Genomic DNA, 18,507 nt, shown 5'->3' on the forward strand with positions numbered 1-18,507 from the left:
AAAGCCTTTAAAAACTTAAAATCCATTCCAATTAAACAGAGCAAACTGAATATGAATATTTACCTTCTTTGATTCCTAAATCCCCAACTTTTATAGCAGAAATGACTTTTCTCCAAAAAACATAAACTGACAAAAGAATGGGAGAAGAGGCAGCACTGGACAATTTTGGAAGTTGGGAAGCACATGAATGAATGGAATCCTTATCTGGAAGGAAGGAATGCTGAGAAATAGCTAAATTTACCTTGTCAGGTACATAAAAAGCTTGATAATTCAGATACTGTATTCTGAAATGCTGCACTAAAAGTAGGATTGTTTCAAAGTTTATTTAAGAAGAATCTAGGTCCTCCCAGAATACCTCCTGCTGAGTAAGAAATATCCCACCTCCGCTCTAACAGAAAATTGGACATTTTTCCTTGGAAGAAAAAAGGGACAGTCAAAGTGAGTCAAAGTTCAAACCTTGAATTTGGATCCTGTAGCCTAACTCCCTATCTCAAATCCCAGAACATTGTGGGCAGCTAGATAACCTCTATAAAGGAATATAGGACTCTTTCCCAAGTAAACAAGACGGAGGGAGAGAGGTGAAGAGTAAAAGAGAAGTTGAGAGGAAAGGGGATGACTCTAAAGATGAGGGTTCCCTAAGTAAATAACCCCATCAGCTCATCCTATACTGGAGATGAGATAGCCAAATTCACCAAAATGCAAGAGTTTGTGGTATTTTTATTTGGGGGGGGGGCTCTGTCACAGCAGCAGAATCCATATATTAACTATCCATATAATTAATAATCATTAGCTATCAAAGGATCCTATACAAATAAAAGGATAATGATGATAAAAAAAACACCAAAATTAGGGCTATGTAGGCCAGAGAGCACAAAGAAAAATTTCTTCAACAAGATGAAACATAGTATGTTTAAAAGAATCGAGAGGACATTTACACAACTGGCAGCCAGTTTTGGGTTAAGTGCTGAGTACATAAAGACTCAGCAAATGTAAAGGACAAAGAATAATCAATTCTCAATGGGAGAGAAAATATGCGGGAAAGGAAAAACTGACAATATACTACATAGCTCAGTATGGCTATTTTTGACAAAATTGTAACATGGCCTGAAAACAACTGAAAGAAAATATTCATAGTTGAAGATAAATATTCAAAACAGCTAGGAAAGGAATTATGAAGTAATTGTTTCCAAGAACAGAAATTGAGTATGAGGAGAACAGGGCAGGAACTATCATTCTTCTTTTTCCTTTTTTTTTTTTTGGTACCAGGATCAAACTCAGGTCCTTGCGCTTGCAAGGCAGGTGTCAGAACCACTGAGCTAAATCCCTGGCCCATGATTTTTCTCTTTTTGCTACTGGGGATCGAACTCAGGACGTTGTGCTTGTAAGGCAGGTGGTGGAACCACTAAGCTAAATCCTCGGCCCAAACCATCATTTTTCTTCAACATGTCTAACAGAATTTTGCCTACTTACACCAAGTATATGTATAATTTGATAAAAAAATTAACCTTTAAAATCTTATGTGAATTAAAAAAATGGAGAAGGATTTAACAATAAACTATAAAATTAATGTAAAGAAAAACATTCAAACTTTATTAAGTGGGAAGGATGGGAGAGAAGAGGGAAAAAAAAGAATTAAGATATGTTATGTACATGTACAAACCCCACAATAAATGTAATCATTATGTACTGCAAACATGTACTAATAAAAAAATAAAATAAAATCTGCAATACAAAAATAAATAAATGACCACGAGCTATCTTTTTTGTGTGTATGGAGGGGGTGAGAAATAAAAATGTTATAAAACTTATGTACTGATTGTATCACTAGGGAGTTACTAAAAATCATTGAAACAGGTAAATTTTATCACATAAAAACAGACCACAATTTTTAAAAAGTGTATTAAGCCATACCTCTGCAGTAAATCTACTTGACATTGGTGTAATAAATCCAACTTTACCGTCATTAAACACAACAGCAAACCCATCAAGTGTGGCACAGTATTCCATGTCTTTGACGTGCACGTCTGTAAAGCCCAGGAATGAACCTACTGATAAAAAATAAGTATATAAAATAGTATTATGTTAGTTTCTCATATTTTTGTTTGCAAACCCTGCAAAGACAGTTAAAAGGGCAAAAATAATGACCTAACACCCTAAACAATTAAATTCAATCCACAGAAAACGTCACTAGATTTTATCAAATATTAAACAGCTGGTTCTACCTTATGTAGAAGGTATAACTACCTCTAGATGACTGCAGATCTACTGAAAAGGGTACTGTGCAAAGATTAATGGCTTTCCTTCCATTTGTCATTCCTTCCCAGTGAATAAGATGGAGAAGTCCATCAGAAGTAGCAACCAGGAGATTTTCCAGCACAGACTGCAAACTGTAGGAAAATAAGCAATTTAAATCAATTAACATAAAAGAGCATACTGGGAAAGCAATGAATATTATTTTAGAAAATATTCACAGAAAAAAAGATCACAAAATATCCATTTATCTGCAATTTAGCTATGTAGCACCTTTATTTATATATAATTGAAACTAGAATCAGAAATTCTGGGATAAATGAGGGACTCTGGCTGCCAGAGTTACAAACTTGATGAATGGAGTTAAAAACTAGAAATAGTTAAACAGCAAATTAGAAAATAGAAGCACAAGAGATAGATGACATGAAGAGAAAAGAGGAAGATAAACCACTTTAAAAAATAAAACAAAACTAACACCAGGCTGATAATTTGGAGCCGTGAAGTGTAGAGGTAACAATCCTCTAGCACTGTCCAAAAGAAATTTTCAATAATGATAAAAATATTCTGTATCTACATTATCTGATAACAGTAGTCACTAAATCACATGTAGTGACTGTACAGTTGAAAACCAAGAACTCATAATCTTGACAATGAATAATGTTGAAAAAAAGACCAGTTGTATGAATAAATACCAAAATGTGATCCAGAGTCAAAAGTTCAATAAAAATAATAGACACTTCTGATGTCAGAATTAGTAGATCATGACTTTATAGCAGCTATCAAGTATCCCAAATGTGTATGTGTGTAGTTTTAAATTTAGAATCTTAACTGAATTTCTAAAGGTTTTAATATAGCTGGAAAACAATATGCTGCATATATTATGAGCTGCCATATATACCTTAAAGTAGAATAGTATTTCTGGTTAGTCAAATTTTTATATTTGTCAATTATATAATCCACAAATTAACAATTAGCCAAAATACAATTATATTCAATATTCAACTAATATTAGAAACTATATATACTACATAGTGCTTTCTTAACTGCCTAGGATGGAGGAAGATAGGAAATAAACTCTGGTATTTGAAAGTTAGAATGTCTAACAGTTTTAATTATTAAATTATAAATTTTAATCTCCCACATATCATCTATTTTCTATAACAAAGTTTGGGTACTTAATATTAATCTTTATATTTTCCTTAATCAAAAATACGAGATAACAGTATTCTTGATCCTATAAGCAACAACATAGCTATTATTCCTACTTTTACCTGTCTTACATTTGTGACGATAGGATGGAAAATAATTGGTTATAAAGCCTTTCATATATTTTACTCAATTTAAAATTGTATAGGAAATATCTCCAATTTCAGTAGAGGTGGGCTGCGGATTTAGCTCAGCGGCACTGTACCTGCCTTGCAAGAGCAAGGTCCTGAGTTTTGATTCCTGGTACAATAAATAAATAAATAATAAAACCAATTTCAACAGAGGTGCTAATGACATCACTCTGAAATGCAATTATTGTATTGCAATTTCAAGAGAAATGTTAGACACTTCTAACAACCTAAATTTGCAGAACATCACAACTGACAGGTTAACTTTGCACAAGGTGGAAGAAATTCTTTTTTTTAAACCTTTGGCGGTTCTTGGAATTGAACCCTAGGCCCCACATATGCTAAACATGGGATCTAGCACTGAGCTACAGTTCCAACCTAGAAATTTTTTTTTTTTTTTTTTTTTTTTTTGGTGGTGGTACCAGGGATTGAACTCAGGACCTTGTGTTTACAAGGCAGGCGTGGCACCGCTGAGCTAAATTCCCCGCCCATTAGAAATTCTTTTTTTTAAAAGGCTTTCTATCCTATTTCCATGCATCATACAGTTTTTAGCCACAAGGTGGAGTAGAAAGTCAAGTTTGTTCAGTTCCACATTGCTTGTTACCCACACACTCAAAATTCTCCCTGCATCATTATATTCTTGAAAAGGATTTCTATGTGGAAATAAAAATCTAAAGAAATCAGTAACTTTTTGACCTAAGTGCTGAGTATCCTAAACTCATTGTTTTGTAATACTGAACACACTTAAGCAAACAACAAAAACGGCATTCTTTTCTATGAGAATAATGTATAAAAAGATGGACTAACCAAGGCAAAGATAATAGGTCAGCACTTGGATACATTTTATGTAATATATTCCACTGTCATTCTGTATAGTATTCTAACAAGAGAAATGGTGAAAGAAGTCTTTTATTAGAACTTTGAATCAGGAGTCTTTAAAAAGATAGGGGTTTGTTTTTTTTTTGGTACGCTTGCAAGGCAGGTGCCAGAACCACTGAGCTAAATCCCCAGACCAAAAAGATAGGTATTATATAATTCAGTACATTCATATTATGTTTATATAGCTCAATTTTTTTTTAAGTACAGAGTAAAAACTCTTCCTCTAAAACCTGCCCCTGGCCATTCAGTTCTCTTTAGTTTAAGCAGTAGAATTATATAAAACCTTGTTTGTTTCACTCAACAACATATTTGGAAAGTCTTTTTCAGTAAAGAATATTCTCATTGTTTCCACAGCTGCATATTGTTTAAATAAATTTTCTTACACTTACACAATGGAAATAATATGCAGCTAAACTGACAACTAAAATGTCAACCTTGAGGTAATTGAGAAAATAAAGCCAACTTATAAGTATTTTTTCTACCAATGGATATAGAGTTTTAGTATTTTGATATTTCTGGCTAACTTGTCACAAAACTTTTATTCATACTTGGATTCCAAAGGTTAATTTTCTTCTAAATGTACATATACTTCCCAGAAACTTAGGAAGGCTTTGGAAACAAAAGCACTTTATCTTTCCTCAACTTGTATAATTTTTGCCAGTATCTTTCTGAGGACTATGGATTATGTTATATCACTCAAACATTTCTAGACCTTATCAAAATATATAATTTCAAAATAAAATTATAATGGCACATCCAATTTATGAACTTTATTATAACAACAGCGAACCATCTATAAAACATCAAATATCTTATAAGGGTTAATTACAGATTTCTAAGCTAAACAGCTTTCTTCAATTCCAAGAAGTGAAAGTAATTTTCCTACTGGTCATGTGATTAATCAACTACATTGTCTACTGTCATTGCAAAATGCCAAATTTAACCAAAATGCCATATTTTACCTCATGATGGGTGCCTGCAAATCCAATATTTTCCTCATCTCTAAATTTAATGCTGGAGCACACTGTTCTTCCTTAAAATGGGGTGTCCCCTTCACTTGTGGACTTCCTCTAAAAGAGACACAGGGTTAAAGAGAAAGATACTGAATTTGCACCCACTCTGTGGCTAAATAAAGTAAATATAACCAAACTTAAAAATCAGGTGTTCATCCTTTGTACTTTCAAATGAAAAACAGATTTAAATTCCATGATAGCAGACAAATCTATTACCAAGCAGAAATAAGACTGACCAATGCAACTTGTGTTGGATGCAGGGAGCAGACTATAAAAAAAAGCACTTATTACAGAAGCAAACTCTCAAGAGAGCATTTTGTTTAAAATGAGGGTCCTTTCTAGGTTAGGAAACCATTACAGAAATATATCATTCTATACAGTGTATGCACTCTTATTTCATCTTACCTTACTCCACACCTCATCCTTGATTCCTATACTAGGAAATACACATATCAGAAATTTAATTAATGTTTCTCAGATTACCAGGTAAGAAATAGCAAAATGCCTAAATTTAAAAAACCTATGGTATTAAATATGGCTAACCTATGGCTATCCTATAGTGCTTAGGTCAATGCCAAAATAACTGAATTGCCACACATACCCCTTAAAAGGACTAGAGAACTGTTTCAGATCCTTTATCTCCACAGGGCACAGGAGCAGTTTACTAGATTACTATTCTTCCCCAATGCCTGTGTTGGGATTTAATAGCTGTCTACACTGCTTTGTGAAAATTACACTGATGCTCAGAATTACATTCTTGTTCACTTTTTAGTTCTGGTCTATTCTTCATATACAAGTTTGGGCATAGCTTATTGCCATTCTGTCTTGCTACTGCAATGAGCTAGAATATTTGAGTCTATGTATAAATTGCTAAACTAGTTGACATTTACACAGGTTCAGACAGTACATCTCTAAGAAGAACATGAGTAATATATTTATAGGAGTCGCTTTTAAACTGCTAACCAGGGACTCTGGGGTGAATATCTAAGATGTTCTCCAAAATAACTGTTTTAATGTTAATTTGTAGTTTTCAAAGTAATACATACACAGAGCTTAAATTCAAATAGTACAGAAAGGCTTATGAAAAAGAAAAAGAAGGGCCGGGGATTTAGCTCAGTGGCAGTGCAAGGTCCTGAGTTCAATCCCTGGTACCAAAAAAAAAAAAAAAGAAAAAAGAAGAACACAAGTAGTCTTCTTTGGTGGAAACACAAGATATATCTATCAAGTCAACACATCATGATTAGAACAAGGCAACCCCTAAACATAGCTTTGAGTTAAAATGGAGAAAATGAACAAAAACTAAGTCTCTGATGATATTAAAAAACTGTTCACTTCGCTGAGTGTAATTTCAGGGTGGTTCTGTTCCTTTAAAATGCCCATCACAGATAAAACAGAAGCACTTAGTATTGAAATGGTACAGTGCTATATCTGGAATTTGCTTTAAAATTTAAAAGTATGCATGGAGGAAAGGGTAATGTTGATTACTTTTAAATCTATGTCCATGGATTTTTAAAATTATATCATTCTCTAGTGTTTATCTGACAAATTCTGTATTAAAAGTTCAAACCAGTATATTTTTCTCAACATTTTAAAGGTTTTGCTGCATTGTCTGCAATGTCTTTTACATTCTCATGTGTGGTTATGAAGGTCACTCACTTTTCTTTTTTGCAATGTTGAAGAGTGAACCTTGGCACCTTGCACATGCTAGGGAAGAACTCTGCCACTGAGTTATGTAGCACTAGTATGCAATGACATTCTTATTTGGATCTTCTTTTCATCTCCACTGGGTTCTGAATTTTCAGAATGATGTAGGCTGTTTGGGGAGTGGGGGGCTCATGCATGCTAGATACACTCTACTGCTGAACTACATTCCCCAGCCCCAGAATGATGTACTTTATACAAGTATGCGAATGTATATCAACTGTTTGCACTGAGCACTTGACCTGTTCAATCTAGTAATGTCTTCAGGTCTGGGAAATTTACATGTTTTGTTTCCTTAATATATTAATAAGGTTCTGCATTTCCTGTTATCTCTTTCTAGAATGCTATTAGGTAAATTCTGAACCTATTATTAGCCTCTAATTTTCTCTTTTATTTTTGTCTTTTGTTCTGTATCCAGGGACAGCCCTTCAATTGTTTTCAATGTTTTTAAAGAATCTCTTTTCACTTTCTCCATGCCACTCTCACCCCGACTATACCCCCAACACCAGGGAGGGATTATGCTCACAGCCTTGGCACTGAGTTCATCTCCAACCCCTAAGTTTATTTTGGGTCAAGATCTTGCTAAATTGTAAAGGTCAGCTTTAAACTTGGAATCCTCTTCCTGCCTTAGTCTCTTGAATACCAACATGCTGAGCCTCTGTATTTATTTCTATTGTACTTTTAACTCCTAAAACTTATTTGCTTTTCTTAAGGGATCCTCTTTTATTAGACATTATCTGTCTGAAGTCATCAATTATCATTTCCTTGAAATGTTTTTGTTTCCTGTATGTCTGTTACCTTTCTTTCTGTTATATGTGTCTTTTACTTTGGAAACGTTGAATAAATGGCTAACAGTCCTGGGTTAGTTGGCTGGTTGTTTTTAAAAGGTTGATACTAAAAAGCTAACAATAATGCTGTCATTGTGGAGATTAGCCTTACCAATTGGTAGACTTCAGGGTAATGGCCAGCTAGTTTTTTGGTTGAAGTCTTCAAATATTTGGTACCTGCTAAGTAGCTTTTTTGGAATGATTCAATTTCTTCCTCAATTCTGCCTAAGATATTTAAGCATGAGAGACTGGATCCAAGCAAGGGAGGGAGACTTGATGAACTACTGTTCAGTATGACAAGTCTAAGCAGAAAATCAAATAACAGAGTCTTCAGATTTTTCACAAATAAATGGCTTGTGAAAATCACATTCTAGAAGTGATTTTTAACCACGCACTCTGAGAAGCAGAAAAATAGAAAAATGAACACAGCTTAAGGGACTTGTGGCAACATCATCATGCACATTAACAGACGTATAATAGTAGTGCCAAAGGCAAGGAAAGAGAAAAGAAAGATCAGGAAAATATTTAAAGAATTAATAATTAAAAATTTTCCAAAGTTGATTAAGACATGAATCTAAACATCCAAGAAACTCAGCAAACTCTACCTAGGATAAATTTGAAAAAATTCACACTGAGAAACATGCTCAAACTTTCAGAAAACAGAGGATCTTGAAGGCAGAAAGAAAGGTGACTCTTCATGTTCTAGGGAATCTCAATAAGATTAACAGCCAGGGGGTACCTGCTCTGGACCCCTCCTGCCCCTCAGGAGCTTTCCTATCAATAAATATCTTCCTACTTAAAAAAAAAAAATTAACAGCCAGTTTCTCATCAGATACTATGGAGGCCAAAAGGTACTGGGATGATATATTTCAAGTGCTGAAAGAAATGTCAACAAAGAATTGTATTCTTCAAACATAAAGGAGAAATTAATAGACTTCAAGAAAAAAGTTGAAAGAATCTGTCACAAGTAGACATGAATTACAAAAAATGCTAAAGAGTGCTTACCTCTGCAACACATACTAAAACTGGAATGACAAAATATTAGCATGGCTCTTGTGTACAGATTACACACAAATATGTGAGGCACTCCATATTTCTGTAGCACAAAGGGCATGAAAAATATGTAATCTATTTTCAGGAATCTTAGCAGAAAATTTTCCAAATACTTATGGAGAAAGAATTTAACATACAGCTAAGCAAGGCATATAGAACTCCAAATTGTCAAAATCAGAAAAGAACTTCCCCCTGATACATTGTAGTCAAAATCCCAGAAGTCCAACACAAAGAATCTCAAAAGCTGTTAGAAAAAAAGCAACAAACACCTTATTAAGGTAAATCCACTAGAGTTACACCAGACTTCTCAACATAAAATCTTAATGGCCAGGAGACCCTGGAGTGAAGTGTATCAAGCACTGGAAGAAAATAACTTCCAACTGAGATTAATGTATCCACAAAATTCTCATTCAAAATTGCGGGAGAAATAAGGTCTTTCCATAACAAAAACTACCTTAAGAAATTCATGACCAAACCAGCACTCCAAAAAATTTCAAGGATCTATCTCAGAAAGAGACACAGAAGCAAACAATGCCAAAAAGTCTAATGGAATTAATACACCAGGTAGGGTAAGCAATTATGCACAAGAGAAAAAAATTTAAAAAGGAATCAGCAACAGGAAAATAATACAATTAATGGTATGAGCCAGCACCTTTCAACAATAACTGTTAATGTGAATGGTCTCAATTCCCCATTAGGGAGAGTTCTAATTACATTTAAATTACCAAAACTGTACCCATAAGATATAAAAACCCTGAACAATGCAATAACAGGCAATGAAATTGAGGCAATAATTTAAAACCTACCAATGAAAAAAAGCTCAGAACCTGATGGATTCACCACTGAATTCAATGGGAACTTCAAGGAAGTTCTAATATCAAGACTCCTCAAACTGTCTATCGAAATTGGAAAGGGAAAGAGCACTGCTAAACTCATTCCTGGAAGCTAGCATTACCTTGGTTTCAAAATGAAGCAAGGACTCAACTAAAAAACAATTGCTTTGATGAACACAGATGTAAAACTCCTTAACAAGATACTGGCAAAGAGAACACAACAAATCAAAATGATCATACCAACCAGGCTTCATCTCAGGGATGCCATGATGATTAAATATACACAAATCAATAATGTAATACATCACAAAAAGAAGCTAGGACACAAATCACATGATCATCTCAACAGAAGGAGAAAAGGCCTTTAACAAAAACCAACATCTATTCACGATAAAACCCTAAAGAAAATAGGTATAGAAGGATCTTATATCAATCTCACAAAAGACATTTATGACAAACCTACAATCAACACATTAATACATTCCCGCTGGCTTGAACTATCAGTGGTCATTGGTTGACCGTCCCATCAGTCAGCTTGTACCATTGGTGGTACAAATGGATCTAATCACTTTTGTCAGTCTTTTTACTAATAAAATTAATAAAAAGTCTATAAACTGAATCTAGTTAGTTGCTTCAATGTCAATAATCACTACATGAATATAAACATTAATACTATTCATACCAATTAAAAATTACTATAATAATCAACAAATTTCATTAATTTATATTCATGAATTTATTTAAAACTTTATACATAAAGGCAGCTGATTTGTACAGTGTATGACCTTTTTTGTGGCCACAGCAGGCCCCATTTCTCCAGATAATTTCCACTCACATTCTCTGCATCACTGATCCTAAAAAAGCTTCTATAAAGTGAATTTTTTTGAGGAATCTGCACCAGTGGCATTTCTTCACGTTAATAGTGTATCAATAATCAATTCTCTAAATTTTAATATGAGAATCTTATGAATACCCCACTGCTGGTGTGTATAATATGCATTTACAGCTGCTATATCACAAATTGGCTGTATTATAATTTTTTTATACCACTTTAATGTTTTCCTTAAGGAATTGTAATACGATGATATCTGGTCTGCTAAATCGGTGCCTTTCTTTGCATTACTGTAATCAAAGACCCCCTGAGAAGTGGTTTAAGCTGCCCCATGGGACAGTCGATTCAAATCAGAACTAGCTAGCACTGAGACATACAAATTACTGCCCCATCACAAACGTGTTAAATGTGAAAACTGAAAGATTTTCCATTAAGATCAGGAACAAGAGAAGGATGTCTACTATCACCACTCCTGTTCAATATAGTACTCAAAATTTTAGAGCAAACTGGAAAGAAAAGAAATAATAGGGATACACATAGGGAAGGAAGAAGTCAAAAATATCCTTATTCACAGACATGATCATTCATATAGAAGACCCAAAAAAATTCCACCAAAGGACTCCTACAACCAATAAACAAATTCAGCAAAGTAGGATACAAACTCAACACACAACAATCAATAGTTAGGGCCGGGGATTTAGCTCAGTGGTTCTGCTGCCTGCCTCACAAGCACAAGGTCCTGAGTTTGACCCCTGGTACCAAAAAAAAAAAATCAACAGTGTTCCTGTATATCAATAATGAACCCCACCAACAAAGAAATTAGGAAAATATCATTCACAATAGCATCAAGAAAATTAAATATTTAGGAATTAACCTAATCAAGGAAGTGAAAGTATTTTACAACAAAAACTACAGTACTCTGAAAAAGGAGATTGAAGAAAACATCAGAAAATGGAAAGATAATCCTATTCCTGGATAGGCAGAAGCAACATTGTCAAAATGGCCATACTGCCCAAACTAAAACATAAATTTAATGCAATCACAATAAAAATACCAACAGTATTACTTACAGAACTAAAAAACATAATCCTAAAGTTCATATGGAACCAGAAGAGACTCAGAATAGCAAGAGCAGTCCTAGGGAACAAGAGCAAAGCAGGAAGCATCAGAATCCCAGATTTCAAGTTATATTACAAAGCTACAGTGATAAAAACAGCATGATACTGCCACAAAAACAGCCATGTCAATCAGTGGGACTAAATAGAGAATGCAAAAACAACTCTAGGCACATTCAGCTATTCACTCTTTGACAAAAGGGGTCAAACACATACACTGGAGAAAAAATAGTCTCTTTAACACATCCCTGTTGGCTTGAACCACCGGTGGTACATACTAACTCCCCAAAATGAATGTAATCATTGTGTACTCTAAACACATAGTAATAAAAGTTTTAAAAGTAAAAGAAAAGAAAAAGGAATGCTAAAGAAATTTGTCAGGCTAGAATGAAAGTATAGTTCAAGAAATAACTCAAAGCCATGTGAAGAATAAAGATGACTAAAAAAGGTCACCTACTAAGGTAAATATAAAAATCTAGTAGTATTGTATTTTTGGTTCCCAAACCCCCATTTTTATTCCTATATGAGTGAAAATGGAAATGAATAAAACAATAAGTTTATGTAAATAATCACAAAATGGATGAAGCTAAAATATATGACATCATAAAAGGAGAGAAATAGCAATGTGTAGGAGCATAGTTTTGGTATGCTATTGAAGTTACACTGGTATTAACTTATACTTGGCAGTCATATGTGTAAGATATTAATTGTAATACCCAAGATAGCTACTAAGAAAATAGCTAAAATATATACAGAAAAAGAAATAAGAGTATCAAAATGGCACATTCCCAAATATAAAGAAAAACAAAACAGTAATAGAGAAGCCCAGAAACAAAAATAATGATACAGGGAAAACACACAGCAAAATGGCAGATATCCTTCCCTATCAATAATTATTTTAAATTTATGGATTAAATGCTCCAATTAAAAGGCAAACACTGTCAAAATCATTTTTAAAATGATTCTATTCATAAGTTGTTTACAAGAGACTCACTTTATACCCAAACACATAAATATGAAGAAAGTCAAAGAATAGAAAAATATATTTCATGTAAATAGTACCAACACAGAGTAGCTATAGTATTATTAGCAAAAACTAAGTCAAAACTTGACAAGAGACAAAGGAGGATTTTTTTATAATGATAAAATGATCAATCCAGTAAGAAACTATCACAATTTATAAGCAGATAAGCATCTAACAAATAAGTCTCAAAATGTATGAAATGAACAGATACTTTGATAGGAGAAATAGTTCTATAACAGGGTAGAGACTTTAATACCCCATTTTCAGTAATGGATAGTATTAGATAGGAGGAAGAAACAGAATTTAAACAGCACCATTACCAGCACCACTTAGACCAAATACTCAACCCAACAACAGCAGAATACAAAATTCATCTCAAGTGTTCATGGACCTTGCTCTAAGGCTAGAAGTAGAGAATTTAAACATTATAGCCCATTTAGACTAAATACTTAGCCCCAAAGCAAAACAGTCTTCCCAAGTGTGCATGGAACTTTCTCTAGGGTACAATACGTTAAGCCACAAAAAAACTTTTAATAAATTTAGGAAGATTGAAACCATATGAAGCATCTTCTCTAATCCTAATGAAATAAAACTAGTATCAGAAGAAAACCAGGAAAATTCATAAATACGTAAAAACTAAACAGAATACGTAAAAACAACTAATAGGGTAAAGACACTGAAAGGGAAACTAGAAAATACTATGAAACCAATGTAAACAAAATTCATTATGGGGTATGGTGAATGTGGCGCTCACTTTTTACAACTAAAATGCTCACCTACATTAAAAGAGAAGTTATCCAATAATCAAAAAATTTACATCTCAAAAAATCAAAGAACACTTGGTAAGCAAGGGGTTTAAGGACAGAATTTCTAAGCTACACTTTGTATTTAAACTAAACATTTACTACAAAAGTATTAAATAAGTACAGATGTCCACAAAACAGGTAAGTATCTTCATCAGGAGTGCTGTGTACACATCTATTGAGGAGTAGAATAAAAGTTAAAAACTTTCCTATAGCTTTCAAACAGAATAAGCCAATTATGACTTTTCAGATGTGGTATAACAAGTTTTTGTTAACTTGTATTACTGAAATTAGAATTGGCAAATTCCAGTCACAATGGTAGTTCAGACAAATTTTGAGAAGAAAAAAAATGAAGGAAAATGAAACATCCTATCTCGATAATTCTGAGATGAATCTAAATTAAAAAGTTAAATAAGCTAACTGGAAAGAATGAATGTAAAGGGTAGAAAAGCCATAGTAGGAAATCACTAACTACCTATTTAAACTTAAAAAGAATTTTAAATTATCTCAGTGAAACACTTGGAAAAAGAAAAATCCCATAAGATGTAGAACCTACTACCATGGAAATTAATCCAATTTAAACCTCCAAAATTTCAATATAGAAGGAAATATATGAGTTTCTTAAGGAAAATCTTGCAGGCTTCCTAATGCTTCATATCACCATACCCTGAAAGTACAGTACACCAACAGAGAAATACAAGCTACAAGAGAAATACAGTATACAGTACTTCCTCTTGGCTTTTTATCTTTGGTTTTTTTATCTTTTTTATCTTGGTTTTTTATCTTCGCGCATTCTGCCATTATTACCATAATTTAAGGCTTAATTCTGTCCTTAAAATCCTCTCCCACCAAGTGTTCTTTGATTTTTTAAAAGTCCTATAATTATCAGAAACTTAGCTTTTTTAACTTTAATATTATTGTGAATCTACTCACAATAAATTTGTGAATTTACTCACTTTAGGTGATGCCTGTTTTCCATTTTTTAAAATAAAATTTATTTTATCCTATTCCGTTAAGCCCGCTCCTCCATGTACAAAAACTGTTTCCATTTTTTCCCTTCTATTTTCACTTTTTTTTCTTGTCGCTTCCTTCCTTTCTCCCTCCCTCCTCCTTAGTTCCCCTTCCCATCTGAACACTTTCTTCCCATTTCCCAACATCCATTATACACCTCAGTCCTTATTTCCACATTCAGTTTCTCACACCAGAGAAACAATGTGGTATTTAAACATGCGTGTCCAATTTATTTCACTTGAGTATGGTCTCAAGGTCCATCCATTTAGCTATAAATGTCTGAAGCTCATCCTTCTTTATGACAGAGTAGTACTCCATTGTATAAAAAAAACCACATCTTCTTTATCTACTCATCAGCTTATGGACATTTGGGCTGTTTTCAAGATTTAGCAATTACAAACTGTGCTGCTATAAACAGAGGTGTGCATTGTATCACTGTGGTATAATGTTTTTAATTCATCCAGGAAGATACCAAGAAGAGGTATAGCTGGGTCAAAAGGAACCTTAAGTTTTAGTTCTTTGAGGTATCTCCATACTGATTTCCAGAGTGGTTGCACCAGTCTACACTCCCACCAGCAGTGGAGAAGGGTTCCTTTTTCCAAACAGCCCTGCCAGTATTTGTTATTGATTTCTTGATAATGGCCATTCTTTCTGCAGTGAGATGGAATCTCAGCACAGTTTTAATTTGCAAGGTGATTCCTATTTTACACAAGCTATTTTTGATGTACAACTTTGCTAAATCAAAGAAATTTCAAAGGAAACCAAGTAAATTTTGTGCAGATGGGATGTTGTGGGACAACCCACAAAAACTGATGATCTGAGAGACAAGAAACTAGTAATAGGTATGGGAGAAACAAGGGAGGAAAGGTCAGTTCAATGGATATAAAAGGGTATAGATTCTAAATTTTAATGGGAGTAAGCCCTACTCTCTTTCTCCACCCATGAGCTTTTTAAAAAAATAGTTCCTCCCCACATAAAATAACTAATACTAATAAACAAAACAAAATGTGAAAACATTGCTATTTCTCTAAATATATTTTTCTTAGTACAATTTTGGATCAACCATGATTGTTGGACATGTTGGATCAACATGTGACTGTTAATACATTTTAGATTGTGGTTCTCAAAACTAAAAAGGTTCATGTTACTGGCTATTGAAAGCTAATTGTGCACACAATTTGAGTTATACATATTTAGTTTCAGAATCCACATATATTAGAAAATATTGCAAGTCTCAGATCATTAAATCTAAGATGTGAAAAATTCCAAGTTTTATTTTATTTATAGACTATGATTCACATGGGATATTAATACTCAGTTTATAAAGTAAAATGTGTCTAGATTTAAGTTGCCTTAGGATTTGAGTGTTCAGTGTCTATAAGATGTTTTGTAAAATTTCACTTTTATATTTTATAAGACATAAACATGCAGCTCCCCACTGCCATTCCACTGCTCGCTCCTAGGGAAGAGGAGGTGAGCCAATCCCAGCGCCCAGGAGGAGGCTCCCGGCCGCCATTCCACCACTAGGGCAGAGGAGGTGAGCTAATCCCAGTGCCCAGGAGGAGGCTCCCTGCTGCCATTCCACCACTCCCTCCTAGGGAAGAGGAGGTGAGCCACATGGGTGCCAGCAACACACCACCTGCCACCACCGTGGAAATGAGAAGACACATAAACAGGCCTCAAAAACAGACTTCCAGATCACCAACAGCAACCTCAAAGGGAAATGAGATGGAACAATCTGATACTCAACCACCTGGACTCTCTGAACTGGCAACAAAAGAGGATCTGGAAAAAATGAAATCAGAAATAATTTCTCAGATAACAGCAAAGATTGTGCTCATAGTGCAAGACATGATTAATAAATCTAGAGAGGACACAGATAAAAAAAATAGAGGATCTGAGGAACATGATGGAATCCCAACATAGGAAGCAAATGGAATCCATAAAACAGATGCAAACAGATTTCCAGGAGATTAAAAAACCCCACTGAAAGTCTATGCAGCAGGGTGCATGTGAGGACAGAATTTCAGATATAGAAGATAAGACTGCAATTAGTGACCAGGAAAAGAAAAATTGCTTTAAAATTGTAAGGAACCACAAGAAATCAATCCAGCAGCTGCTAGACGAGGCAAAGAAGAATAACTTAAGACTGATCAGAGTCAATGAAGAAAGAGGAGAGAGGGTAGATAACATAAAAAACTGTTCACATAAGTGAAGGCAGAAAACTTCCCAAGCAGGGGAAAAGAACTTGACATACAGATAAGTGAGGCATATAGAACTCCAACTAGCCTTGATCAAATAAATGTACACACAGGCATATAATAGTTAGGATTCCAAAAAACCAACAGAAGAACAAAATTCTACAAGCAGTTAGACAAAAGAAACAAATCACATACAAAGAAAAGCCCACCAGAATCACAGCAGACTTCTCAACACAAACCTTCAAGGCAAGAAGAGCTTGGAGTGACATATTCCAAGCCCTAAAGGAAAACAGCCTCCAACCCAGATTGATGTACCCTGCAAAACTATCTTTCAAAATTGATGGAGAAATAATATACTTTCATGATAAAGAGCACCTCAGGAACTTCATGAATATCAAACCAACACTCCAGGAAATTTTAGACAATATCCTAGGAAAAGACAATGAGGATACAACCCCAGGAAGTCCAGCAGAATGAATCCATTGGGCATGACAAATTAAATGCAAAGGGGGAGAATCCAACAAAAAGAAAAAGTCATGACAAGACTTTTAAAACTTTTTAACTTCAACTCCCTAATGAGTGTATAATTCAATCTTCTTATTGTAGTGATCAGTATTTTTCTGATTCTAGTGTTGCTTACCTTTCCTTGTGCTATACTGGCTATCTTCTTCTGTCTACTTTTTAATTGGGTTGTCTATTAATGAGCTGTAAGAGCTCTTTATATATTCTGGTCATCAGTTATATGCATTATAAATATGGTCAGTTTAAGGACTACTTTTCATTTTCTTAATGATGTCATTTAAAGTTCTAAATCTTGATGGAATCTCATTTATCAATTTTTTTTAATAAATCATGTTTTTTGTATCCTAGAAAGTTCTTGCCTACCCTAAATTCACAAACATTTTCCCTTTAATTTCTTCTTAAAGTTTTATACTTTTAGGCTTTCATATTTAGGTTCATAAATCCTTTCAAATTATTTTTATGTATGGAAATAAAGGGCTGAGGCTAATTTTTTATATACGGATACCAGGTGTTCTAGTGCCATTTGCTGAAAACACTTTTCCTCGGCTCTTGAATTGAGTTTATAGTCTATAAAATGTTAATGTTAAATAATCTTTCAAAACTCAGTGGACCATATATGTGTGGTTCTATTTCTATATTCTCTGTTATTTATTCCAATGATGATTCTCTGTCATTTATTCCAATGATCTATATGTCTTTCCTTACACCAACACTGCCTTGATTACTGTAGCTTTAGAAGAAGTCTTAAAATTAGGTATTAAGCATCTTCCAACACTGTTTTTTTTTCTCTTTTTCTTTTTACTTTTCTAGGTCCTTTGTACTCCTACTTAACTTTTAAATTTCAATATCCAATTCTTCATTTATAACAAGTATACATAGACCTGAATTTTTATATATACCTTGTGTTTTCTAATCCTACTAAATTCAAATACAAGTTCTAAGGGCTCCTAGAGATTTCTTAGTATTTTCTTTGTAGATGATCATTTCATCTACACACAAAGATTTTGCTTCTATTTCTACCTTGCCAATCCTATCCTAATTGTGTCATTTTATTGCCATATTGTTTTGGTTTAGGCCTACGTTTCAAAGTTTAATGGACAGATGAAGAG

The 18,507-nt window shown here is 33.9% G+C and overlaps 1 protein-coding gene and 1 pseudogene across 6 annotated transcripts in view; one reads left to right on the plus strand and one right to left on the minus strand.

Annotated features, from left to right (window-relative positions):
- Positions 1 to 18,507, minus strand: part of Ric1 (RIC1 partner of RAB6A GEF complex) — a 163,645-nt gene that overhangs the window by 49,447 nt on the left and 95,691 nt on the right. For 5 of the 6 annotated variants that reach the window (XM_087183990.1, XM_087183988.1, XM_087183991.1 and 2 more), the window contains 3 exons: positions 5,426 to 5,533; positions 2,245 to 2,387; positions 1,912 to 2,048 (listed from right to left, as the gene is read on the minus strand). In XM_087183990.1, coding sequence (XP_087040116.1) covers positions 1,912 to 2,048; positions 2,245 to 2,387; positions 5,426 to 5,533 — 388 coding nt within the window. The remainder of the gene's footprint in view (positions 1 to 1,911; positions 2,049 to 2,244; positions 2,388 to 5,425; positions 5,534 to 18,507) is intronic. The other variant, XM_087183989.1, reaches the window with a different exon arrangement.
- LOC147825927 (U6 spliceosomal RNA) lies at positions 9,002 to 9,102 on the plus strand (annotated as a pseudogene).

This window comes from Heterocephalus glaber, unplaced genomic scaffold (assembly GCF_053883595.1).
Source record: "Heterocephalus glaber isolate CG9 unplaced genomic scaffold, H.glaber_assembly_v1.0 deba00001481, whole genome shotgun sequence".
Taxonomy (NCBI): domain Eukaryota; kingdom Metazoa; phylum Chordata; class Mammalia; order Rodentia; family Bathyergidae; genus Heterocephalus; species Heterocephalus glaber.